We start from the raw sequence: 26,336 nt of genomic DNA on the forward strand, positions 1-26,336 counted from the left end.
TATTCTGACCTAATCTAGTCTATTGTTTAACATGCAGATAAAAAGAATATGTGTAGTCAGTGCACAGTCATAACACATAGTGTTAGAAACTGAAACAATGGAGGCAAATTGACGTTGTTAACATGATGTGGAGCAGTAGTCAGATGGCTTTATTTGTTGTTACCTTCAGATGGAGGACATCCCGTGGGCCAGCCTCCTTGCGCCATTACCAAGGCCCATCAGCCCGCTGCGGGAACCAGTCCCCCCACGTGGCCGTGACCCTGAGGTGGGTGCCTAAAAGAAAGGCTTCAATTTGAATTAGTTTTCAAAAGTAGATTTTGACTGAATTTTCTGAGTTTGGCATTAATTTGCAGTCAGAAATGTTACATTTAATTGCACTCTGTACATTCAATTTTTAGCAGTGTTGACTGTGTGCTAATGGGCCAATTCAATATGTGATGCGCTAAATTTGTGGTCTCACGGTTGGATTCTTTTTTTCCATCAGATGGCCCAGGGCTGCAATTGGGACAGCGTTACTCCAATCCCGTGGAGCTCCCCCAGTGGCTCATCATCCGGTGACTCGGATACGTCCAGTCTCCTGGGAGACACTGTAAGACACTGTATTCTGACCTAATCATAACATGCAGATAAAAAGAAAATGTGTTGTCAGTGCACAGTCATAGCACATAGTGTTAGAAAACAGAAACAATGGAGCCAAACTGAAGTTGTTAACATGATGTGGAGCAGTAGTCTGATGGCTTTATTTGTTGTTACCTTCAGATGGAGGACATCCCGTGGGCCAGCCTCCTTGTGCCATTACCAAGGCCCATCAGCCCGCTGCGGGAACCAGTCCCCCCACGTGGCCGTGACCCTAAGGTGGGTGCCTCTGACACACCTCCAGCACCAGGTAAGCCTGTGAAAGCCGGCCCCTCTAAAGGACCTGTGGCTCCAGGTAAGCCTAAGTCGTTGCCGAAGGGCCCTAGGCCAAGGTGGATACAAAATCTTTTTAAATTGAGGGACCAGACTGGCAACCAGTGGCGGAAGAGGACAGCCGAACCTGAAGGTAAGTCTTCAGGTAAGCGCTTCCGTCCAACTTGATTTTGATTTCAGGTTTTTTCATAAACTTAGGTGATTTGTTAATCACATTTATTTAGACTGAGTTAGATTTATTTGAATTGCATACTTTCTACTGAAACCTCCATCGCCACCGTCTACACCAACCTCCATCTACTGCCTCTAAAGTGTCGTGCTCCACCCCACACCACAAGCTTCTTAGATTCACTTTCAGGTTTAAACTCTGCGTTCAAACGGCAGCAGCCGTCTGCTGCCTGACCCTCCACCTGCAGGCAGCAAACAGCTCTAGAAAAATGCTCAAACTATGACCTCCACCAGCAATTTCCATCAACTCCATCATCTCAAAGTCCTGAAGACCAATGTTCCTTGTGCACCTCAATCAACCTCCACCTTCAGCTTCTGCCAGCAACATGTAGCTGACGCCTCCACCTGCATATTCTGGCAGAAAGCATGACCAAACCTCCATCTACAGCCTCTGCCAGCAAACTGCAAGTGTCGCCTCCACCTGCAGATTCTGGTAGACGGCTTCGCGCACGCCTCCATCTGCCACCTCCAACGTGTCCTGCTCCACCATACTCCAATAACGTCTCACAAGAATTTTACATTTTTAACTGCATTCAAACTACAGCAGCTGTCTGAAATGTTCAAACTGCAACCTTCACAAGAGTGTTGAAGACCCATGTAAAATTTGCACCTCTGTCAACCTCCATCTAAACCTCTGTCAGCAACCTGCAGCTGCCGCCTCCACCTGCGGATTCTGACAGACAGTTTGGCGAAACCTCCAACAACAGCCTCTGCCTGAACCCTGCAGCTGCCGCCTCCACCTGCATGTTCTGGCAGACAGCTTGGCCAAACCTCCTACTAGAGCCTCTGCGATCAAACTGCAGCCGCCGCTTCCTGCTGCAGATTCTGTTAGACAGCTAAGCTCCTCCGTCTACAGCCTGATAGGAACCTGCAGCCACCACTTCCACCTGCAGATTCTGACAGAAAGCTTAGCCAAACCTCGATCTACAGCTTCTGCAAGCAACCTGCTGCCCTGCCGCCTCGACCTGCAGATTCTCGCAGACAGCTCAGCTCCTCCGTTTACAGCCTTTGCCAGGAACCTGCAGCTGCTGCCTCCACCTGCAGTTCAACAAACAGCTCAGCTCCTCCAACTACAGCCTCTGCAAACAACCTGCAGCACTGACACCTCCAGCAGACAGCTATGGCCAAACAGGCAACAATAGCTTGGCCAAACCTTCAACAGTACATCAGTACAGTATCATCCAGAAATCTACGCCCATGAATCTTGTCATCTTGCCATGTGAAGATCTCAGCTGACCAGGAACCAGAGATGCACCAGGGACCAAAGAGCAGAGATGCACTCATAAATATAACCTTTCAGGTAAGATAGACAATCATAGCTGTGTAATAATAGCATACCTGGGCTGATAAATTAAAGCCACGTTTATGTTACATTCAGTTTACATTATCTTCTTCCTCTAACAGGTATTTCTGCAGCCACAGCTGTCTGTCAGTAACCTGCAGCGCCCACCTCCACCTGCAGATTCTGACAGACAGCTGTGGCCAGACCTCTAACGCCTCTGTCTGCAGTCTGCTATTGTTGCAGGTTTGGCCAATTATTCATTTACAGCATCACCCAGAAATCTACGCCGCTGAATCCTGTCCTGGATGATGTCCGGATCTACCGGATATACTGCATATCTACACTGCCTCATCCAGTGTTTTTGCCATGTGAAGACCTCAGCTGACCAGGGACCAGAGATGCGCCAGGGACCAAAGAGCAGAGATGCACTCATAAATATAACCTTTCAGGTAAGATAGACAATCATAACTGTGTAATAATAGCATACCTGGGCTGATAAATTAAAGTTACATTAAGTTTACATCATCGTTTTCCTCTAACAGGTATTTCCACACTGGCAGAATCTGAAGGTGGAGGCAGTGGCTGCAGGTTGATGGCAGAGGCTCTAATTGGAGGTTTGGCAAAGCTGTCTGTCAGATTCTGTAGGTGGTGGCTGCAGGTTCCTGACAGAGGCTGTAGACGGAGAAGTTGAGCTGTCTGCCAGACGTTTCTGGTGGAGGCAACTGCAGGTCGTTGGCAAAGGCTGTAAATGGAGGAGCTGTTAGATGGAGGAACTGAGCTGTCTCAAGAATCTGCAGGTGGAGGTGGTGGCTGCATGTTGCTGGCAGAGGCATTAGTTGAAGGTTTTGCCAAGCTGTCTGTCAGAATCTGCAGGTGGGGTGGGGGCTGCAGGTTCTTCATGGTGGCTGTAGATAGAGGAGCTGAGCTGTCTGCCAGAATCTCCCAGTGTGGAAATACCTGTTAGAAGAACATGATGTAAACTGCATCTCTGCTCTTTGGTCCCTGGTGCATCTCTGGTCCCTGGTTAGCTGAGGTCTTCACATGGCAAAAACATGGATGAGGAAGTGTAGATTCCTGGATGATGTTGTAAATTAATAATTGGCCAAACCTGCACATAAGCAGTCTGTCGACAAAAGCTCTAGTTAGAAGTTTGGCCAAACTGTCTGTCAGAATCTGGAGGTGGAGGCAGTGGCTGCAGGTTGCTGAAAGAGGCTGGTGTTGGAGGGCTGGCCAAGCTGTTGTTACAGCTCTGGCCACAGCTGTCTGCAAGAACCTGCAGGTGGAGGTTTCAGTGCTGAAAGTTGCTTGCTGAGGCTGTAGATGGAGGTTTGGCTAAGCTGTGTGAAAGAATCTACAGGTGGAGGTGGGGCTGCAGGTTCCTGACAGAGGCTTTAAATGGGAGAGCTGAGCTGTCTACCAGAATCTGCCAGTGTGGAAATACTTGTTAGAAGAAGAACATGATGTAAACTGAATGTAACATAAAGGTGGCTTTAATTTATCAGCCCAGGTATGCGATTATTACACAGCTATGATTGTCTATCTTACCTGAAAGGTTATATTTATGAGTGCATCTCTGCTCTTTGGTCCCTGGCGCATCTCTGGTCCCTGGTCAGCTGAGGTCTTGACATGGCAAAAGGACAGGATTCAGTGGCGTAGATTTCTGGATGAAATAATTAGCCAAACCTGCATCAACAGCAGACTGCAGACAGAGGCTCTAGTTAGAGGTTTGGCCAAACTGGCAGACAGCTTGGCAAAACCTCCATCTACAGCCTCTGCCAGCAACCTGCACCACTGCCACCTCCACCAGCAGGTTCTTGCAGACAGAAGTGGCCAAACCTGCAACAACAGCCTCTGTCAGGAACCAGCAGCTGCCGCCTCCACCTGCAGATTCTGACAGACTGCTTGGCAAAACCTACAACCAAGCTTTGGCCAGCAACATGCAGCTGTGTCCTCCGCCTGCATATTCTGGCAGAGATCTTAGCCACACTGGCAGATTGTGGCAGACAGCTCAACTCCTCCATCCGCAGCCTCTGTGAGAAACCTGCAGCGCTCACCTCCACCTGCAGATTCGGGCAGCCAGCTAAGCTCCTCTGCAGCACCCACCTCCATCTTCACCTTCAGATAAGGTAAGATAGACAATCATAACTATGTAATTATAGCATACCTGGGCTGATAAATTGAAACCACCTTTATGTTACATTCAGTTTACATCATCTTTTTCCTGTAACAGGTATTTCCACACTGGCAGATTGTGGCAGACAGCTCAGCTCCTCCATCTGCAGCCTCTGCCAGGAACCTGCAGGCACCCACCTCCACCTGCAGATTCGGGCAGCTAGCTAACCTCCTCCGTCTTCAGCCTGTGTTAAGAACCTGCAGCACCCACCTCCATCTTCACCTTCAGATTCTGACAGACAGCTTGGACAAACCTCAAACTAACTCTCTGCCAGCAAAATGCAGCTGCAGCCTCCACCTGCAAATTTCTGCAAAAGCTTGGTCAAATGTCCAACTAAAGACTCTGCCATCAAACTGCAGCCACCACCTCCACCTGCAGAATCTGTCAGACAGCTTGGCCAAACCTCCAACTCTGCCAGCAACCTGCAGCCACCACCTCAACCTGCAGATTCTGACAGACTGCTTGGCAAAACCTGCAACTAAGCCATGGCCAGCAACATGTAGCTGTGGCCTCCGCCTGCATATTCTGGCAGAGATCCTAGCCAAGCCTCCATCTACAGCCTCTGCTGAATTCTGTCATCTTGCCATGTGAAGACCTCAGCTGACCAGGGACCACAGATGCACCAGGGACCAAAGAGCAGAGATGCACTCATAAAAATAACCTTTCAGGTAAGATAGACAATCATAGCTGTGTAATAATAGCATACCTGGACTGATAAATTAAAGCCACGTTTATGTTACATTCAGTTTATATCATGTTCTTCTTCTAACAGGTATTTCCACACTGGCAGATTGTGATCATGTTCTTCTTCTAACAGGTATTTCCACACTGGCAGATTGTGGCAGACAGCTCAGCTCCTCCAACAAGAACCTCTGCCAGCAACCTGCAGCCACCGCCTCCACCTGCAGATTCTGACAGACAGCTTGGCAAAACCTGCAACTAAGCCATGGCCAGCAACATGCAGCTGTGGCCTCCGCCTGCATATTCTGGCAGAGATCCTAGCCAAGCCTCCATCTACAGCCTCTGCTGAATTCTGTCATCTTGCCATGTGAAGACCTCAGCTGACCAGGGACCAGAGATGCACCAGGGACCAAAGAGCAGAGATGCACTCATAAAAAATAACCTTTCAGGTAAGATAGACAATCCTTATGTGTAATAATAGCATACCTGGGCTGATAAATTAAAGCCACCTTTATGTTACATTCAGTTTACATCATGTTCTTCTTCTAACAGGTATTTCCACACTGGCAGATTGTGGCAGACAGCTCAACTCCATCCACAGACTCTGTCAGAAACCTGTAGCTCCCACCTCCACCTGCAGATTCGGGCAGCTAGCTAAGCTCCTCCATCTTCAGCCTGTGTTAAGAACCTGCAGCACCCACCTCCATCTTCACCTTCAGATTCTGACAGACAGCTTGGACAAACCTCAAACTAACTCTCTGCCAGCAAAATGCAGCTGCAGCCTCCACCTGCAAATTTCTGCAAAAGCTTGGTCAAATGTCCAACTAAAGACTCTGCCATCAAACTGCAGCCACCACCTCCACCTGCAGAATCTGTCAGACAGCTTGGCCAAACCTCCAACTCTGCCAGCAACCTGCAGCCGCCACCTCAACCTGCAGAATCTGTCAGACAGCTTGGCCAAACCTCCAACTCTGCCAGCAACCTGCAGCCACCACCTCAACCTGCAGATTCTGACAGACTGCTTGGCAAAACCTGCAACTAATCCTTGGCCAGCAACATGTAGCTGTGGCCTCCACCTGTATATTCTGGCAGAGATCCTAGCCAAGCCTCCATCTACAGCCTCTGCTGAATTCTGTCATCTTGCCATGTGAAGACCTCAGCTGACCAGGGACCAGAGATGCACCAGGGACCAAAGAGCAGAGATGCACTCATAAATATAACCTTTCAGGTAAGATAGACAATCATAGCTGTGTAATGATAGCATACCTGGACTGATAAATTAAAGCCACCTTTATGTTACATTCAGTTTACATCATGTTCTTCTTCTAACAGGTATTTCCAAATGTTGTGTAAAAGAGCACCCAGCCATCATACTAAATCTCACGTGCCAAGATGCTGAACTTCACCCACCAGAAAGAGCTTTTCTTCTGCCAACTGGTTTGAACTCATGCTAGTGTGGATCAGGCTGGTGCATAACACTGTGGGATATTTGGTAGTGTATTAGTGTCTAAACCATGAATTTCCACTTAGAAGTTATTAAACCTTTAGAAGTTTTCAAGTGGAAATAGGGATGCTATATATATATGCTATCTGTAATTGAATATCTAAAAATAATGTGTAATGTGCAAACTCTTTGTGCTTTTCTGCAGGCCCTGTTGGACTTAACAGACTTCCAGGAGCTGATTAAGATCTGGGAGGACAATTCCATCTTCCACAATTTTCTAACGGAGTAACTTATTTCAGTTCCCCATGCTCTGTATGAAAGTGTCCTGAAATTTTATCATGATTTGGCTTTGTATCAGTAAATTTGGCTTGAATTGGTTTGAAAATGCTTGTTTGTCTCTCACTTTCTTACAAGTCATCAGTGTCTACTGTCTACAGTTTAGAATATTAGTATGTCACTACAAAGAGTCTTGAGTTTCAATTCCCAATAAGCCATCAGCAAAAGCTCATCAGTCATCTGCAATTATAACACATGTTAATGAAGTATTAATAACGGATTCGTATAGTAATCCATTGATTTTGCAGTTGTAAATGTTATGAAGTTGTTTAGAAATTGATTTTGCAGCCCCTTTCCAGAAGGTCAAACAGTTAGCTTCCTGATAGAAGGAAGGATAAAAAGTATCTAGTGAGTAAGTGTGTAGAGCAGTTGTCACAAAGTGCTTCACAATTAAAGACAAAAAAGCGAATAAAAGACAGCACAACAGACACAACATACAGACATAAAACATGCCAAAAACATACAAATTATAAAATGAAGTTACATTCTAAAAACTATATAAAGGTGAGTCTGAGGAAGTGGGTCTTGAGTTGCTTTGTAAAGGCATCTGCAGTGTCCACAGACCTGCAGTCCTACAGGAGAGAGCTCCAAAGTTCAGGTTTAGTGATGACCTCAACGGCACAGGCTACTTTTGTCTTGAACCCAGAAGGAGAAACAAATAATGAGGTGGTAAAGTCGGTGTAAAATGTGAGAAAGCCATGACATGCATAAAGCATGTGACTTAAACTTTAATGTCCACTGAAGCTTCTATTCCTCCGAAGAGATTTAAAAAATGGCAGCAAACTAAAGTATATGTGGTGTGATGAGGAGGCTGTAGTCTTCCTCAAGTGCATTGGCAACTATGGTATGGTGAAGGTAACAAAAGTTCATGGCTACAGTACATAAAAGGGCATTGTTGGTGGATTGCAGGTCTGTGATTGGACACAAGCTTCTGTCTCCTGCATCAAAGTCAGACATGCTGCAGACCAGTCCACCACCCAAAACTCCACACCCTTATTTTCCACTCGCTGCAAAAGGGGCTCACTTCCTGCACTGGCCCTGAGCGTTGGCATTGGATGTAAATCATGAGGAGCAGAATTATCCAATATGGCTGTATTTCCTTGGCTACTGGGCTGGGTAGGAGGATCTTTGCTTAGCGCCAATGTTTGCCTATGTAGTATCTAAAGTAGGCCTCCAGTAGCTCCAGCACGGTCCATGAACAGGTTTGCTAGCTAACTAATGTACTGACAGGAATGTTTTTTCTCAAGAAATGACAAAGGGAGAGAGGAAGAGAATAAAAGAGCAATGACACAAAAAGCAGAAACATCAGGGTTAAAGAGAAGGAGGAAGGGATGAGGAAAGGGAGGATGGACAGCAAAATGATGAAAAGGAGGGAGGGATATGCAGAGGAGGAAAAAGTGATCAAGATTAAGGAGGGTAGAGGTAATGAAGAGCAGCTGGATGGGAGGGATGAAAATGAGTGAATTCAGAAAGAAGGCACAAAGGCGGGGGAGAATGGAGGGAGGGAAGACAGATATGGACTGAAGACAAAAGAGGGAGGAAGGAGGGATGAAAAGAGGAGGTGATTGGCACAGAGGAAGAGTCTGAGGAAGACCAACAAAGTACGGAAGGAAGAAGTGCGATCAACATAGAGGAGGCAGGGATGGATGAAGAACAGGATGGTTGAAAAGAGCGAGGGATGAAGAGAGGGAGGCCGTGACAGGGAGCCATTAATAATTTATGATAGCCTCAGCTTTTCAAAGCAGCCCAGCGGTCCCGCTCCCTGCTTTCCCCTGACGTTTAATTTGTCTGAAAATCAGCAAGCGTGGAGTCTGATTATCGTCTCCGTCTGCCAACGCCTCTGCTTCAATCTCCCTGACACCGAGGTGAGATCACAAGCTGTTCAGTACACACATGTCAGCCTGGAATCCTTTAGGTCAAAACAATCCTCGTCTAGAAGCTACAGACATAAAGCATCTCTCTGTAAAGCATCTCTGAACCTCTCAGAGCTAGCTGGAATTAAATGCCCAAATACAGACCTGAGATCTTCTATATCATTCCATTTATAAGCCCATTATATTGACAGTGAAAAGTGCAGGGCGTGCAGTAAAGTACCCTTGTCCGAGCTCACTCAGTTTTACAGGCAATCTGATAGGCCTATTTCTGAACACGGGAAGAAATGACTTGGTCTCCTACAGTAAAGTAGCTTTGCTTTCAATGTGTCAAAATGTCTTCTCAGGCTCTGTTGATGGTTTGTTCATCACACAGGAGAAACAATAAGCTTCCATCATGTCATAAAACATGCTTCAACACCATAAAACCTTTTAGGATGGTTCAAGTTTCCCTGCTGCCTTAACAAAGTGAGTTCACTCAACCTCAGCTACATTTTTCAGCCCGTTCTCATTCCCAGGGTGTCAAATGCTGTCACTTTGTTGCGCCCCTCAGTGTGCGATATCGACGATTTAGCGCTGAAGGCATCCTTTGGAGTTTTTATGAGATGCACCAGCCTTTCAACTAAATTCAATGTAAACCTATCCGCTACAATACATGATGCTGAGAGTAACTGACGTAGATGGTGAGAGGGTCCACAAAGGGTGGGATTGAGGGGAGGTAGATGAGTCAAACAAAGCCAAATGTTTGTCCATGAGACTGCAGGTCATATCTTGTGTTGTTTTAAGTTAACATTATGTAATTTATGTACAGGCGTTGCGCACTTTTACAGCTTGTGTTGTTTACATAATGAACATATTTATCATTATCATTATCGTTTTTTCTAAACCTTACCAAGTAGTATTTTTGCCTTAACCTAACTGCGACCATTTCACATCATTAACCTCATGTTACAATGTGTTTCAGCTGTGTGTCACTGTGTGTTGTCACTACAGGGTGTGTGCATCGCTCTGCTGAGGGGTATGATACAGCACGCTGTGGTAATGAGAACGGGTTGAATAGTTTGATCAATCATCATGACTTGTTAAAATGTAAAACCAACTGATTTAAGTTAACTGAACTTGAGATAACAAGTTCAGTGATGGACGAGTCGCTAAAATGTTGGACTTCAACACAGGAGACCGCTGTTTGTTTCCTGTTTAACTACCGTCAGTCAGAGCTGGTTTCCTTTCATCATGACCACGATCATCCCTGAACTTTGACCACATTTATTATTGCAACCCATAACAGAACGGAGGATAACAAAGTACACAATTTAAGCCCAATGCCATACCAACTTTCATCACTGTGAGCACTGCTTTTATTATCATCAGAGGAAACAACCATCAGCACGCTGTGGTAACCGAGTGGTTACGAAGCATGACATATAACTGCAACGTCCCCAGGTTCGACGCAAGCCTTGGGACCTTTGTTGCAATTCATACACCCTCCCCACTCTCACCTATTTCCACTCTGTCATCTGTCAAATAAAAGTGAAAATGCCAAATAGAATTTTAAAGAAGAAACTACCATGACTTATTTTAACATGATAAAGAGAAGGCAGGTTTCAAGTGTAAAGTATGCATATGATTGCTTTAGACTACAAAATCTCTGATGAGTCAAATTTAAAGTTGAATTAACTTGAAATTAATGAAACCTTTGTATTTTAGTTCGTGACAAAGATTAGGTGATGGCACTAAATTCCTGAGGAAACAGACACACGGGTGGATACTCCAATGCTGCCATCTAGTGGTGTATATGATTTACAGCAATGCAGGACAGTCTGGCCTAAGATGTGAAGGGATAATCCACCAATTTTACATGTCACAGTGAAGTCTGTATTGCAAACTGGGTGCGCAGAGCTTGAGAGACCAACCATTTATCAGGCAGGGTGGGTCTAACTTAAGATAAATGATGCTTTGGCTTTACATATATGCAGAGATTGAAGGTTTTTGAAGTGACTCATATCAGGGAGTAAAGTCAGGATTACTCAGCCTTCAGTTTTGATTCTTTTTTTTAAAATCTCTCGTTGATATTCCCAAACTTAATCACAGTGAACTAAACCACTGGTGTGCCTGGCAGATATGCAACACACAAGCTACTTTGACTTGACTTCTGTAACTATAACTTGTAAGGCAAGATCACAGTCATCACCTCACTTACCACATTGTCAGGAAGTCAAAAGCAACTGGGCATATTGTAGGGTGTTGACAGGACAGGCAGCTGCTTTTAACTGACGAATGAAAGGTTCTGTGACACTGGTATTAGCAAATGGACACTTAGAATCTTCAATGGCAAGACTGACAAGATTAGGATGTCTGCGACTGTGATAGTATTTTGATAATACAGATGCAACCACCTAGAACCAACCAGTTATCAGTCAACTTCCAGCCTCTTGGAGTCCCCCTCCTTCTGATGTTATCTGACAAGGCATATCTAGATTGCACTGTTAACACACCCATTCGTTCAACTGCAGGGTGTCACCATGTGATGGCACTTCCTTCACAAAAACACATAAACCAGTGAAATACACTGAAAGGCCACGTGGCATTTAAAAAATATATTATTAATTACATATTTGGATTCCCGACTGTTTTCATTCTCAAATATAAGAACATTATCACATGTAAAATAGAGTGCATTCTTTATATATGCATTTTTCATTTAATTACTAAGAACTTAAGGATGGGATATCCCAGCCTTTCTGTGCAAGCTCCTCTGACTTGACTCATAACTTTCACTTGTAAGACATCAACTCACTGGCAGGAAGTCAAAGGCAACTAAATGTCCTGTGATATGGGTTAGCAGAGAGTGAGAATCCTCACCGACAAGTCTGGCAAGATAACGCTCTCTGATCATTATGATAATATTTTATTCATAAGTCACCTGAGGCCTTTCAAAAAGATCATATCTGCTGCAAAATATTTAGTATGGATTCTTCTATAAAGGAACAATCAGTGTGAAGACATTCATGCATGTACACTGTCGCAACACTGTCATTGGTTTCTTTTGAAACGTCTTCTTAGCTGCATTACAATGAGCTCAAACTGGCTCTTGGTCAGGTGATCGTCTCTAGTCTAAGTGTGGGTACAACCGACCAGATAGAGGACATTTATTTGAGCATGAAAGTTGCTGACCTTGAAATTAAAAACTTGACTAAGAAACTGTTAACACAAGGTCCACTTACTGTTTTTTTTCCCAGAGCTTTCAGCTTAATCTCAGTCTTTATTGCCGATAGACTTTACTCAGTAGTCATGAAGATATTTGTATCTCCAAGAAAATTAGATTTAAAAAAAAAAATCATACCATATTACAATCATGTACTTTACGTTTTTGTATATGTATAAGTATTATCTTGTATTCAGTTTTTTAAGAAATAAATTATCACATACAGTAAAATGCAGAAATATGATATGATCATAAGGGGCAGCAGTAGCTCAGTCGAAGGGGGGTACTTGGGTTGGAAACCGGATGGTCGGGGCTCAAGTCCCCGTCGGACCAAATATGGGGTGTAGACTGGTAGCTGGAGAGGTGCCAGTTTGCCTCCTGCGCACTGCCGAGGTGCCCTCGAGCAAGGCATTGAACCCCCAATTGCTCAAGGCAGCCCCCTCACTCTGACATCTCTCCATTTAATGCATGTAAAGGTCCTGTTTGTGCATGTGTGTGTATTTTGGGTTTGTGTGTATATGACAATAGAATGAAAAAATGTAATCTTTAATAATAAAGTATTTCTTCCTGTTATTATTATTAATTATGCAGAATGGATCATTAAATAGAGACTGTCTGCGTACATTTTACTGAGAAATGAAAATATTTTATCTTTGCCTGAGATGTCTTCGCTAAAACAGATATCAATATACAATATTGAAAGAATAAAAAGCATACTTCCTGCATGTATCAGTGCAAAGAAATGATTTTGTCATTATTAAACTTTTTCAGAGGATGGACTCTTCAGTGTCATGCAGTCGCGACAGAGACTTTGTGGAAGCTCCTGGAAACGATGCTGGGGCTTTGGCTGTGGGAGAACGTGGCCATCAGCAGTTTGGTGCCAGGTGATGTGGCCATGATGGACACCGTCTTCTCTATCTTCACTCCGGGCTGCAGGAGAACCAGTCTGGTAGAGAGAGGAGAGAATCTTAACAGACATTCTTCACGGAAGATTTTTTTTTGACATGTCATAGTAGGAAAAGCACAGGTGTATTTAAAACAAAAAACATCAATGATTGCTAGATTCCACTTGGGGGAGGGGCCTGTTATTGCACATGTTGATACACTGCATTAGCTTACTCTGACACGTAATGGAACTGAGCCATGGATGATGTCATAAATTTCACCAGTGCTTTTCCTCCTTTTACAAGTCAAAATGTGAAAAAGGTTTATTTTTCAACATTTCAGCTCTCACAAAGACCCACACAGAATATTTCCCAAGCAGCTTTGAAACAGTCTGGAGATCCACTGTTCTGCACAAGAGTCGGTAATAATATTGGACAATGAATTAAAGGGCAATTGGCATGATATTTGATCCTCCACAGCACAAACGATTATATTATATCTGTGTGTGTGTGTGTGTGTGTGTGTGTGTGTGTGTGTGTGGGCGATGTTGGCGCGGTGCTGATTAATACCACCAATTATTCAAGGAATCCTTTGCCAGGTAGAGAGATTTCTCTGGCTCCCTGAAATAATATTCTGCTCTTTCTCAAGCCAAAACAGCAAATGCCAAAGCTGTTTTATTGTTCGGTATTTAGCACAGTGATGCATTACCTCTTACAGTAACTACATGCTTCTGCTGGATCTTTTCTCTAATTAGCAAGCTTATTCCTCTCTGGGGTAAAACTTTTGCTTCATTGTCTATGCCAATAAAAAAGCCACCATGGCTCCAGGGGACTGAAATAAGAGAGAAATAGGACCAAACCAGAGAAAGATAGATTTAAAACTTTTCAAACTTTTATTGGAAAAGTTTGTCTGGTTGAAGCTAGAAAATAGGTAAAGGAAGGGTGAAGCAGAGGAAACAGGAAATTAAAGGCACAGTTCACCCCTAAATCAAAAATACATATTTTCCTTTTCAATTTAAATCATTTTGGTGTAAAATGCTGGAGTAAGTGTTGGAGATGTCAGCTGTAGAGATGACTGCCTTCTCTATGGAACTAGATGGCAATCGGCTTGTGGTGCTCAAGGCACCAAAAATATATATTTAAAAAACTGAACAGCAATGTGTCTTTCAAGAAGTCATGACTCAGTCACTCCAGATAATCCACAGACCTTGTTGTGAGCAGTTTCGTGTAGGAACTATTTTCTTTCTACAGAACTACACCTGCCACCCAAATCACTGTGCATCTACTGTTGAGCCATGAGTAAATGCACGCCTCCGTCTGTGTGATTATACAGTTGATGGGTGTACTACAGAAGTAAGAAGGTAGTTCCTACATTCAGCTGCTCACAAGGTCTGTGGATCATCTTGAGTAATGGGGTCATGATTTCTGGAAAGAAACATTGCTGTTGAGTTTTTCAAATGTATGTTTTTGGCACCACAAGCCAAGTGCCATCTAATTACATTGCAGCTGATATCTCCAACACTCTGCAACTCACACCAAAACAATCTAGATTGATAAATAGCACTACAGGTAAGGGAAACACATGTAGTTTTGATTTTGGGGTGAACTGTTCCTTTAAGTCAACACAGTAGAGGAAACAACTGCAAATATGAATTAAAGAAAGTTACTTATGATGACAGAGTGCTTTCCATTTTATGACCTTGAGGTGATTCTTGTCTGATATAGACACAAAATGCACGTCTCCCAACCCTCGATAGATTTAATGAGTTGTTTTTTGTTCCATTTAAATACACTTCAGTGGCATTTAGCACTGAACAGGCAATACAAAGTGGCAGGAGTAAAACACACTTATGACAGAGCCTGAGCCTGGCCACTGAGACTGGTCAACAGATGACACATAATGCAGCCTGTTTAAAAACAAAGGAACCAAGTTCTTCCCTAAAATAAAGCCCCACAGTAAAGACCTTGACACGCTGTCAGACCGTGAACAAAGTTAAACATGTCGCACAACTAGATCTGAAGACATACTGTATTTGTAAAGTTAAGTGAATAAAGTTTGTTCTTAAATGAACAGGAATGTTAAAAATATGTCGTCTTTTTTATTTATATCTTTTTCCTTATATGGTTTTTCTGTGGTTTTCACCATTATATCCAAATATTAAGTTATTGTCACCTTTCCACATATATTCTTTTATTTATTTATGTGCTATCTGCAGCTGTTTGATTTTCTTTCATTATACAACTGTATGCTATTACATGCAAAACATTTGTTATCCTTTTTTCAGTCTGAAGTCCTACATTTATATTGTATCCCTTACACAATCTGTTTTGCCAATAAAGAAAACAGCACTTTGAATTTAAAATAAGGACAGGAAAAAGAAGAGGGGATCATTGTATGAATATATAAACAAATTTAACCACTGAGGGTGATGGTGCTTTACACTCACAGAGCTACATGACCACATACGGATGTATCAACATTATGTTCCTGCTGCTACAAAAACACACCTGACAGCATTCCCAGACTGCATTCCTCAGACACTTGAGCTACAAACCATCTTTTCCTCCTGGCTCAAACATAAAGACATATTTGTGTAACACCGACACAGGAATGTGACCACAGAGCTGGTTGTCTTTATTTTTTTTATGACACTGTTGTGGTCCCACAGAGCCATGCAGGCAGCAACCACGAGTATCACTTGAGAATGATGATTTATTGTGTCATTTGAAGTACGACTGTAAACAGACTTACCTGGCTTCATGTTTGCCCTGTAACAATCCAGATCCCTCAACAGTCAGCACAGCTCCTCTCAGAGATTTGGTAAATGTGTTGATGAAGGACACCTGAGCTGTGTGCTCCTTTGTCATCTGGATGCTGTCCCCTCCTTCAATCTGGGAAATAAATACAGTTATGTGATAGATGTAGAGGCTAAATGAGAATTTTGTCTTCTTTCACTCATGCAAATCACCTGTTACTTCATGAAAAACTAGTTCTGTTGATGTGGTTGTGCCATGTCCACAACAAATTGTATGATGAGAGCTGTTATCTACAGAGCTTCTTCTGCCTGGAATGTGTTCCCTGCCAACATCAGACTGATTTTTTTGTTTGTTTGTTTGTCTGTTTTGTGGAAGCTAATTAGGATCCAAATTAAGAATAAAGAGTATGTTTTTTGGTGAGCCAGTGTCCTATACCCTCTACGCCTTTTACCCTAACACCAGCTCCACACCAATGCAGCACAATGCAGTGCAAAGATCTGCTAACTGAGGAAATGATTAGACTTTGATGAAGATCAGTGGGGTTTTGAATCAGGCCTGGGTATCAGTACTCTATACCTTTGAGGTACTGACCATAATAACCCAGTACCAAGTCGTATTGAAACTTCTCGAGTCAAACGATACCCACATTCAATCTTTTTCTGAAAAAAATACTGTTTGTATGATTTTTCTTGCAGCCAAACACTGAAAGTGTTCAAATTAATGCAACGTGATTGGCCCACTACTGCAGCAGTTATACAGTCTGTGGTGTGGTGAAGTCTAGCACAGTGTATCTGATGGAGCTAGCAGTGCAGCGTGCCGAGATGCCACCAAACCATTGGAAAGTATGGCTGTACAACACGCCTGCGGCATCTGGTGGCATTTTACGCAACAGAGTGCTTCTATTCACGTGATAGGTACTGAATGAAGTAGTAAAAAAAGGTATCAAATGATGTACTCTATTGGTGTCTGTATCATTTTAAGGCTACTGGTATTAGCACTGGTATCATCATTTTTTAACAATACACAGCCTTATTTTGAATACCACAATCCTCTCCCTTTGTGTGCAAACATGAACTTGTGATCTATCTATGTATTTGTATTTGTATTTGTATTTGTATTTGTATTAGAATTAATTGGGAAAAAAAGTATATGTATAAAAAACACATATTTGACTTTTTCACACTGAGTTCAATTAAATGTGCAGGAAAACCAAGATAGGCAAGAATATTGTCTTATGACAATGCGTCACAGCTGACAAAAGACTAACGCTTGGGGACTGGAATTGTGATACCACATTTCATGCAAGGAATTCATAACTGAACTCAAGTCAGCTGAGTGTGATCCAGATGTGCTTAGATTTCTAAAAATCATCCATCTCAAGTAGAAATATATGTTCTGCTCAAAAGGGGAATATCAACTCAGCTGCAAAAATTAAAAAGAAAACATTAAAGTTACAACTGCCAGTACTTTTTTCGCAGCACAATGGTTATTGTGACCTCTGAGACTGTAAGAGTGAGTATGACAGGGGAAGTAACTGACTTCACTACTGTTTATGGCAGATCCTGTGCATCATATGATGTGATAAAAAAAAATTGTGATATGACTTAGTGAATATAAAAAGTTCTGAGATGTAGGTCACCACACTATAGAGAGGGGCGATTGGTGCTGAATGCTTCTCTGATATGAATTTATGTCTTTGTTCCTCATTAAAATAGCTCCATCCTGTCACGGATGGCATGTGAACTGACAGAAGACAGAAGATCAAAGTGAAGAACAATAAAGAAGAAAATATAAGGAAGACAACACTCCATCATTTATGTGTGAGCTGCAGAGTAGGGAGGCTGGATGCTGCTGTACCTCTATGGTTATCTGTGGTGATTTTATGTTGAACTCCTGCAAAGCCAGGACCCTTTCTTTGGTTATCATGTCCTTTATCACCACTGCCACGTTCACAATGTCATCACCTACCAGGACCGACTCGTACTCAGAGGGAGGGATAGTGTGGTGCAGCATCACAACTGCAGAGAATGTAAAAGATGTGGGAAAAATGAACATCAGAGAAACAAATCGTGGTTGTTTTAAAGTTCAAATGCCAAAGTGTACTGTGACTGTCCACATTCATACTGCCCTCTCCTCACCTTCACCCGGCTGTATGCGCACTTCTTTGTGTGTTTTCCAGAAGCTCTCCTGTGGGTTGCTGTTGTACTCCTTCACCTGAGCATTGAGGTGTTCCATCAGGATCCTGGGGCTGCTCGACAGGTTTGTGACCGTCACACACATGGCGATGCTCTCACCCACAGATGGCACCCCGTCCATATTTAGGGACACCTCCAGAGTGGGTGACGTTCCTCCTAGAGATGAAGGGGAGAGATGTGTGCGTTGTTTCAAATAGCTAGCAGATAAACCGATGAAGAAAAGATCACTTTTGTTACATGTGTTAGATGAACTACTGCTACTGGTGCAGGGTGTTCATGACAGTTTTAGTCCATGGACACATTGGTTTTTGTGTCTGATTAAACACAAAAATTATGTAGACATCCCTTCAAATTAGCAGGTGGAGCTGCCTCAATCACAGGAGATCAAAACTGCTACTAATACTGATATTTCTACTAAGCACATTACTACTTAATAGCACATTTATTTTTAGAGATGGTGCTTACCTGCTCCACCCACTGCTGGAGTGGAGTGCAAGGCAGACTGTGTGGAAGTACACATTGCTGTAAAAGTAAGAGGGATTTTGTCATTGCAAAAATAGAAACAGTATCAAAGCTTATAACTTATATTTGTGAACACTTTCAGTGGCTATTGTGCCAGTGGGAACTGACCTGACGTTAACAGTGTTAATACTTCTTAGTGGCAATAACCTAAATATACCCTGTTGCCCCTGATGCTTTGTGACAATATTACCCATTTTCCACCAAAAGTAGCAGGTACTTACAGGTTTTTTAAACATAGGACAAAATGCTAAAAATGAAAAATAAAAACAACAGTAATCTATTAAGTGGCTGGTAGATTTTGGAGTCCACTAGCCACAATGGCAGATTGACAAAAAAGTTAGTTTCCAACACTGCAATGGACCTCTTTCCCATTTCCAGTGGACCAAAGTCATGTACATGGCTCTGCAGTAGATGAGTATGCCTTTCTGTTTTTTTTGTTTTGTTTTGTTTTAACTTGTGTGTCACGTTTGACAGAAAACAGGATTTTTAAACAGTAGAAAGCAGCATGGAGCCCAGTGAAAATCTTACACTGGTTCCATCTTTTTTTTTTTTTTATATCTGTTACTTATTTAGACTCTTTTCAACTTGGTGACAACTAGTTTTGAACAATATTCCAGGTCTGCTTTCAAGGAGACAAATGGAATTTGTGGCAGCACATCATTGCATCACAACAGAAAAGGAAGACATAGCTGCAGCCATAACAACAATAAGCCACTTAATTCATTTACTTTCTTTATCATACATAAAGATGGGATTCACAATTTGTAACCCTTACATTAAAATTTCAAAACTAGCTAAATGCTAACTTAGCTTTTCCTTCAGAGCTTTTGTTCAGACCAAATGGTAGAGGGGGGTGATCGTGTAGGTATGGTGGGCAGGTCATGGAGCTGCTCCAGCTGCATACCTATTCAGGACAAATCTGGGTCCACCTTGGTGTCATGTTTCTATCACTGCCAATGTGATCTGATTGGAACTAGAGCCAATAAATCCCCCTGACTACTGCAGAGTCATGTGTCCCGAGAATGAATGGTCTAAAGCCAGAAGTTAGTGGGTTTTTTTGTGCAGTGGGAAAGGGGCTTATGAATAGCATGAAAGCTTACGTGCTCCAAGTAACACTCGCGTGGACTGCTGAACATAATGTGACGTAAACCCTGCAGTTAAAGGGAGAAAAAAATTTTGCCATGAAAAAAGCAAATCAAATTCATGCCCTCAACAGACCACAAGAGGCAAACAGGAAATTGCATGATGGCTCTTTTGGCAAAGAGAAAACCACCTGTAAATCACTGTAACAGTGTGAGGCCATTGGCATTGTGGGTCGTGACTCCACAGTGTTACTAGAAGTTAAAAAACTTCACAGGGAAACTTCAAGTTACAAACTAACTTCCATTTTAAGGTATTTGTGTGTACATATGTATGTTTGCATGGGGAAAGGAGGGAGAAAATGCTTTGTTACACAGCCACTGACCACTCTGCTTGTTCACTGTCACATCGGCTGCAAGTTGACCCCCTAAAAAGGACAGAAAATGGGGAGAAAAACTTTAAAATATGTGGAGAACAAAGATGGCTGTGAAGATGCTTTATCACACAACCACTGACCTCTCCATGCTGAGCGTCCGACAGTGTCTACTGGCTGCCCCCCTGAAAGGGAATAGAAAATAGGGAGAAATACTTTATCACAAATGTGGAGAACAAAGACAGAAAACACCCTACTTTACATCGTGCTGACTCATTTCACATATTGGCTTCTTTTTAAAGACGACACACTGGCTCTGGTCTTACTTCTCTTGGTCTTATAAGTCTGTGTCAGATCCTGTGGTGTGTCTGAGCCGATGCTCTTGGTGTAGATCAGCTTTCCCACCCACTCAGTGTCCACCTTCCTCCCCACCACGAGTCCGTCACGCACGATCAGCCGTATGACGTCAGCATCAACAGAGGCGTAGACAAAAGACGTGTCATAAAGGGCGCCAAGGCAACATCGCTGGATGGCGACTACCGGGCAAGGGCCACAGCAGAATATCCCTGCCGAGAGAGATGTGTGTACTGTTACATACTAGTTAGTTATCATTCACAAATAAGTCACACTATGTATTGGTTTTCACTTTCTGTGACATTTACTCAAGAAGGAAGCGATTACATTGAGTTTTTAAGTACGCCGAGCAAAATAAATGAGTTTTGTCCAAATTTGAAAACTTTAAAATGAAAAATTAGAATCCAATTGACAGGTGTTTAAACCCTCTTGGGGCAGGGGCTCACCTGCGCTCTTCTCCTGGGGGGTTGGGTCCACTACCTGCCAGCCATCAAAGCCTGCACCAAGGTCTGGTCTCCTCATCCAGCACTCCACCCACACATGGAAGTTCCTGCAGGAGGTATGGATGCACATAAACATTTACACGCACTCTTAACAAATGAGTATGATACGCCAGTCTGTTCTAACATTGGCTAATGTTAGAACAGACAACAATTGGGACAAGTGTAGTAAACAAGTAAAAGACAAACAGATATCTTTGTAGTCAGAGAACAAGAGGGACAAACCAAATGCTGTCCTTTGACAGGCTGAGCTTTTCCCCTTGGCTCGAGTAATATTCTTCAATTTTCAGGTTGCCATTGCTGTCATGGGCTGAGTTAAAAGCTGTCACCACCCTGGAGGGAATCCCCAGCACTCTCATCACTGGAAAAAAGGCAGTCTCAAACATTATATGGACCAGGATATTGAAATCATCTATACTGACAAATTAAGGGTTGAAATGACGTAGTGATGAAGATGATATTGTAAAAGTCAGTCCACACAAAATATGAAAACAAACAAACAAAAAAAACCCCCACATATTTTCTCTCTTTGCCCTAATGGTCATGCAGATACAGAGTTTAACTTTACATCAGGGTCAATCCGCGGACACCAACAGAGGTAAATCAGAAAATACATGTCTTTGTTATTTAAGTAAACCATCCGTCCCTTCGATCACATTCACACAGTATGAATTGAGCTAGCAAGATCAATATGTATCCAACAAAAGGCATCAAACACAATCACGCAAATATTGCAAAACAAGTGAGATTTGATTCCGACCGGATTAACATTACACAGGGAGGTGGGGGATAAAATATTCACTGTGGTCCTTGGTATTTTAACTCATCGTTCCAGGTGACAAATTTCAGGATGTGGTCTGAAATAGATATATAGATATATGTACTATATGTTAGTGTTTCCATCCGTCACATTAGCAAAAACATTTTTGACTTCCTGCAGAAAAAAAATCCACTTTAAAACACAAAGATGTTGCTCCGTGCAGGATTGAAATTAGAGGAGGACCAGCCATTTCACAGAAAAACAGCAGGTAATTGCATCTGTAATTATCAAAGGGATGAGGGTGAATAAATACCCACAAACATGCCCCAGATGAGATTAAAATCACTGACCATGTTAGACAATCTTCCAACTTCCTCCTGAACAGTGTTCCTCTAAAAGATATTTCCTCATTTGTCTCCTATAGGTGTTCCACTGGATTAAGATTTGGTGACTATGAGGACCACATCTTATGATGCCGCAACTTTTGCAACTTATTAACAGTGCTGATTTCTGGAGGAATGAGCGGTTAATAAATGGGATAAAACCAGAGACCTGCACGGGACTGTTTTCTTATTCCAGCTCCTGCTGGATTTCTGACCATTCCCATCCTGTCCCACAGTGTTAGCTACTTCTTGCTTAGCCCTATGCTTACCTGAATGAGGATAAAATAATTTTGTCATGCAGCATACCAGATTTTCCAAATGTTATTGTATCAAATTGATTAAATTCTGATAGCGAAATGAGTCATTTAATTGGAGTTGTAATGCTCATATTAATCCACTATTTTGCTCTGCAACAGTAGCGATAGAGTCAGCTACGGCTGAGCTTATGATGTGAGCACAAGTTTGACTAACTTCAGTGTGCACTCTTGTGGCACACACAGAGAGGGCCACTGAAAAGACAGACTTTAGCACCTAAAAACAACCCCAAAATGTTGATTCGCAGGGGACTAATATGCACATGACCTCTATGTTTGGCGAAATATGTTAGGTAATTTGCAGTGGAATTTTTAGTTAACAAATTATGGACATGGCAGATTCACACAGGATTGAGATAGCAGACGTGACAATGTAGTCACATATAAAATAGCCACATGCAAACAGGGCTTTAAACTCATGTAGGTGGGATTAGCTTGTCCTGCTTGGAACTGTAAGAAACTGAAACCTTCAATAACTTTCTGACTCCTAGACATGCTAAAAGGCCAATTCAAATTCAAGAGATGTAGTGCAACTGCTTGACATTACAGATAGCTCAATAAGACTTAAATGTCACCTATGGCTTTGGCATAAATACACTCGTGTCCTAATTATTCAAAGTACCTGTGCAGAGGACAGATGCAAAGACCCAGCACTGTCCGTAGCGCACGGGGCTGCAGTTGGACGAGACCCAGTGGTGAAGGATGTCAGCGCTGCCGCTCCACTCTGTAGGCTTGACACCACCTTTATAGCTGCCGTGCCACTTCCCCTCCAGGATACCTAGGTCATCGTTACAGTTCACCTTGGGCAGGAGGAGACACATTAGACACTGCAGGGAAAATTGCCTCTCAATAAATTCCAGTCATGTTATTGAAAATATTAGTAAAGAATTTGGCATGAGAGGGAATGCATGTGCAGAGTGTTGTTTCTCACCATAGCACAGATCACCCTGCTGAGGTAGACAGGGTTTGATCTTAGAATGTAGTCTTTGTTTTTGTCCTTGAGATGCTGTGGGCTGACCTGCAGGAGTGTCAGACATGCGTCGAGGACCCCAGGCTCATACTGCGCACATGGAAACACAAAAATAGCTGTACTATAATCTTATCTGCAAACAATGCTGGGATTATACGTGATCCATGTAGCTGCATGTCAAAAGAGCATCACATACCTGACCAAACGACCAGGGCCGCCTAGTTATGTTTAGATGAGTGCCCATGTACACCAGCCCGTAATCACTCTTGATATACTCTTGTATTTGGGCATCCAGTGGCATGTAAACTGGATCATCTGAAAGGCAACGGCAGTGACAGTGGTGTGAAATGACCTCTATTTCAAGGTAACAGCCAAAAGTGTAGACAATAACAGGAAGGAGTATTACTACACGGACCCACCTTTCAGCCAAGGGTTGCAGAGAAGCACAAATGCTCCCATCTTATAGCTCTGTCTGGTCTGTATGGTCTCTATGTGGATGAAGAGGTGATAGACAGCCACTGAGGACTGAACGGGGGAGCAGATGTGGATGGTGACTGACTTAGGATGCACTTCGCTTGGGTAGATTTTGGCTGACCAGCGTTTGGGGTCAGATCCCTCTTTAGAGAACTGAACTGGGATGCTCTCTGACAGATCACCTGTATGGCGAACAAATCCAGTTCAGTTAAAATGAGACTATGTAACTTCTGAATGAAACAAAATACATATTTTTCCTCTTAAAAAAATAAACTTTGAATTCATAAGCAATAAAACACACAGCTGTTTTGCTACTCGGTTACACTTTTACATGCACATGCACACCATGGCACAGCCACCAGGAGCAATTTGGGGTTCGGTGTCTTGCCCAAGGATACTTTGACATGCCGACTGGAAGAACCAGGGATTGAACCATCCATTTTCTGATTATTAGATGACCCACTGTGCCTCCTGAGCCACAGCCACCCATACAAGGTAAAGGCAAGGCTCATCCTTCTTTCACTTTCCTTTCGTGTGAGATGAAATAACTGATACCACTCTTGTGCCTTTGTGCTAAGGGACTGTTTGGTATTTATCAGAGGAGGGGAGTGGCTCAGGTGTGGCTTCTTTTTTTCCTTTGTTTTTTTTTTTTTATGTTGACCCTAAAGCCTCTCCAAGTTAATGGAGGAAAATGCATGATCCTCCTTCTACCTTAACCAATCATATTTTTTCTACTCACACCAACTGTATGTAGTATCGGAGCCAATGCAATGAGCAGATAGCAGGGATGGAGTGAGAGTTATCACCAAACCAAACAGGTACTTTCTTTAACAAAATGCAAATCAAAAAGAGTATTGGTGCGTGACAGCCACCCATCTGACCGCACAAAACCAACAAAATCTAATATTACATCACACACACACGCGCACCACAATATGCCCACAGCAAGCATGCGCATACCAATGACAGTTTTTCCAAATAAACTGTAACATACACAACCAGAGCATCAGTAACTTGGCACGGTGGCCACTAATAGATTTGAAAAACTTTGATGATCAAAAGTTACTTGAAAACAAAATCCTGGAGCTAAAAAAAGCCTAGACAGAGGTCAGAGGTCACCATACGGGACACACTTTTGTTATGCATGCACCACGTCCAGTAGGTGGTTAAGGTGAGGCACAAGGTCCAGCAAGGTTAAGATAAGGGTATAGATACCAATTTTACTGAGACCTGTTATTAGTATTTCCCAAAATGTTAAACTAGTCAATGCCAATATAAGAAAAATGTTAAAGTGAACACATTGGCTCAGTAATATGAGTAATATCTGTACAAAGTTTTGCCTCTAAGCTACTGGTCATACCAGACCAAGTAAGGCTGTAGATACATCACCCCGGAGTGTATTGAGCATGGGTGCTTTTGTCATTATTCCTAAGTAGGACTGTGTTTTTTCTTTCATAAATGACATGGTCTTGCTTTAAATGTGAGCAGACTTAATCCCATCTTTGATACCTAGCCAGACCTCCAGGACCAGGCTCTCTGTGCGAGGATTCCACGAGCCACGAAACAGCAGAGTAACTTTGAATGGTTTCCCTCGTCGCACCACCAGGTGCTTTTGGCTGAGCCCCTGTGTCTCATGAGAAATGTGGTTGTCATGAGCTTCGAAGTTGACCAACTTTAGTTGGCAGTGGCTACTGTCAGGGCCTGGAAAAACAAATGACATATCATATAAACCAGACTGATCTAAAGAGTGTAGGAAAAACACTGCTTTCACTCCCAGGATACATCAGAGTGATCCGTCACACTAGAGAAATGGAGCAGGAGCTGAATATAAAGGAAGAGGGAAGAGGGCAGTTTTGGAGATAAAATTCCAAGAAGACTTATTATTGTCAATGAAAACACTGGACTAAATATCTGTTAACTCTGCTGCATTTTCTTTTCACATAGCTGTTCATATGTTGAGAAACTGTTCTCTCTCTCTGTCACATACGGTACCTGCTAGACCATCCTCACATTCTGTCACTTTGCATGCTATCTACAACTATATATTAAACTTTACGGCCTGTCTTTGGATTTATTAGAGAATATGAGAATATCCTGGTAGAAATCTATCTATTCTATTTGATTTATACTGAGATAATACTTGCATGTAATGAATCTGATCTGGAATAGGTTAGTAAGTTTGTTACAAAGTGTTTTGACAAGCCAGAAATGACACGAGTGAGTCTCAGTGAGCCTGATTAGCAGAGTGAACTCACCACAGCTGCTGTGTGTTGTCTTCTGCATGTAGTCCATGGTCTGACAGCAGGAGTTACAGGTGACTGAAGGAATTACTAACATGCTCCACCCTCCCGCAGCACCGATAAGCACCTCGCTCTCCCTCTTTTGTCGTTGCCATCCATATAGGGTATGCACCTTTCTCTGGAAACAAGACAGCGTATTTGTTTTGAACTCATCACTGCAGGTGCTGCAAGTGAACATTCACATTTTGAAATACTCAGGTTTTTGACAAGAACAGTTGAATGAGTTTCTTTCCTTGTAAGTACATACAGTAAACAGTTTATGGCCTTTTAGTTAAACAATGTATTGAAAATAATTCAACCGATACAGCTAATACCAGAGCTGAAAGGCCCAGTGTGTCGGA

The 26,336-nt window shown here is 42.7% G+C and overlaps 1 protein-coding gene across 1 annotated transcript; it reads right to left on the reverse strand.

The window, feature by feature from the left end:
- Positions 1-12,132: 12,132 nt before the first annotated feature.
- On the reverse strand, positions 12,133-26,071 carry LOC126402430 (protein-glutamine gamma-glutamyltransferase 5-like). Its single transcript, XM_050064412.1, has 17 exons — positions 25,951-26,071; positions 25,205-25,396; positions 23,641-23,877; positions 23,418-23,536; positions 23,183-23,311; positions 22,874-23,051; positions 21,020-21,155; positions 20,741-20,844; positions 20,267-20,506; positions 20,084-20,125; positions 19,953-19,994; positions 19,588-19,638; positions 18,431-18,487; positions 17,909-18,121; positions 17,628-17,788; positions 15,766-15,905; positions 12,133-13,075 (listed from the first exon to the last, which is right to left on the reverse strand). Exons 1-17 carry the CDS (start codon positions 26,030-26,032, stop codon positions 12,919-12,921), a joined length of 2,280 nt encoding a protein of 759 aa, XP_049920369.1. The 5' UTR covers positions 26,033-26,071; the 3' UTR covers positions 12,133-12,918.
- Positions 26,072-26,336: the final 265 nt, after the last annotated feature.

Source organism: Epinephelus moara, chromosome 16 (assembly GCF_006386435.1).
Source record: "Epinephelus moara isolate mb chromosome 16, YSFRI_EMoa_1.0, whole genome shotgun sequence".
NCBI lineage: Eukaryota > Metazoa > Chordata > Actinopteri > Perciformes > Serranidae > Epinephelus > Epinephelus moara.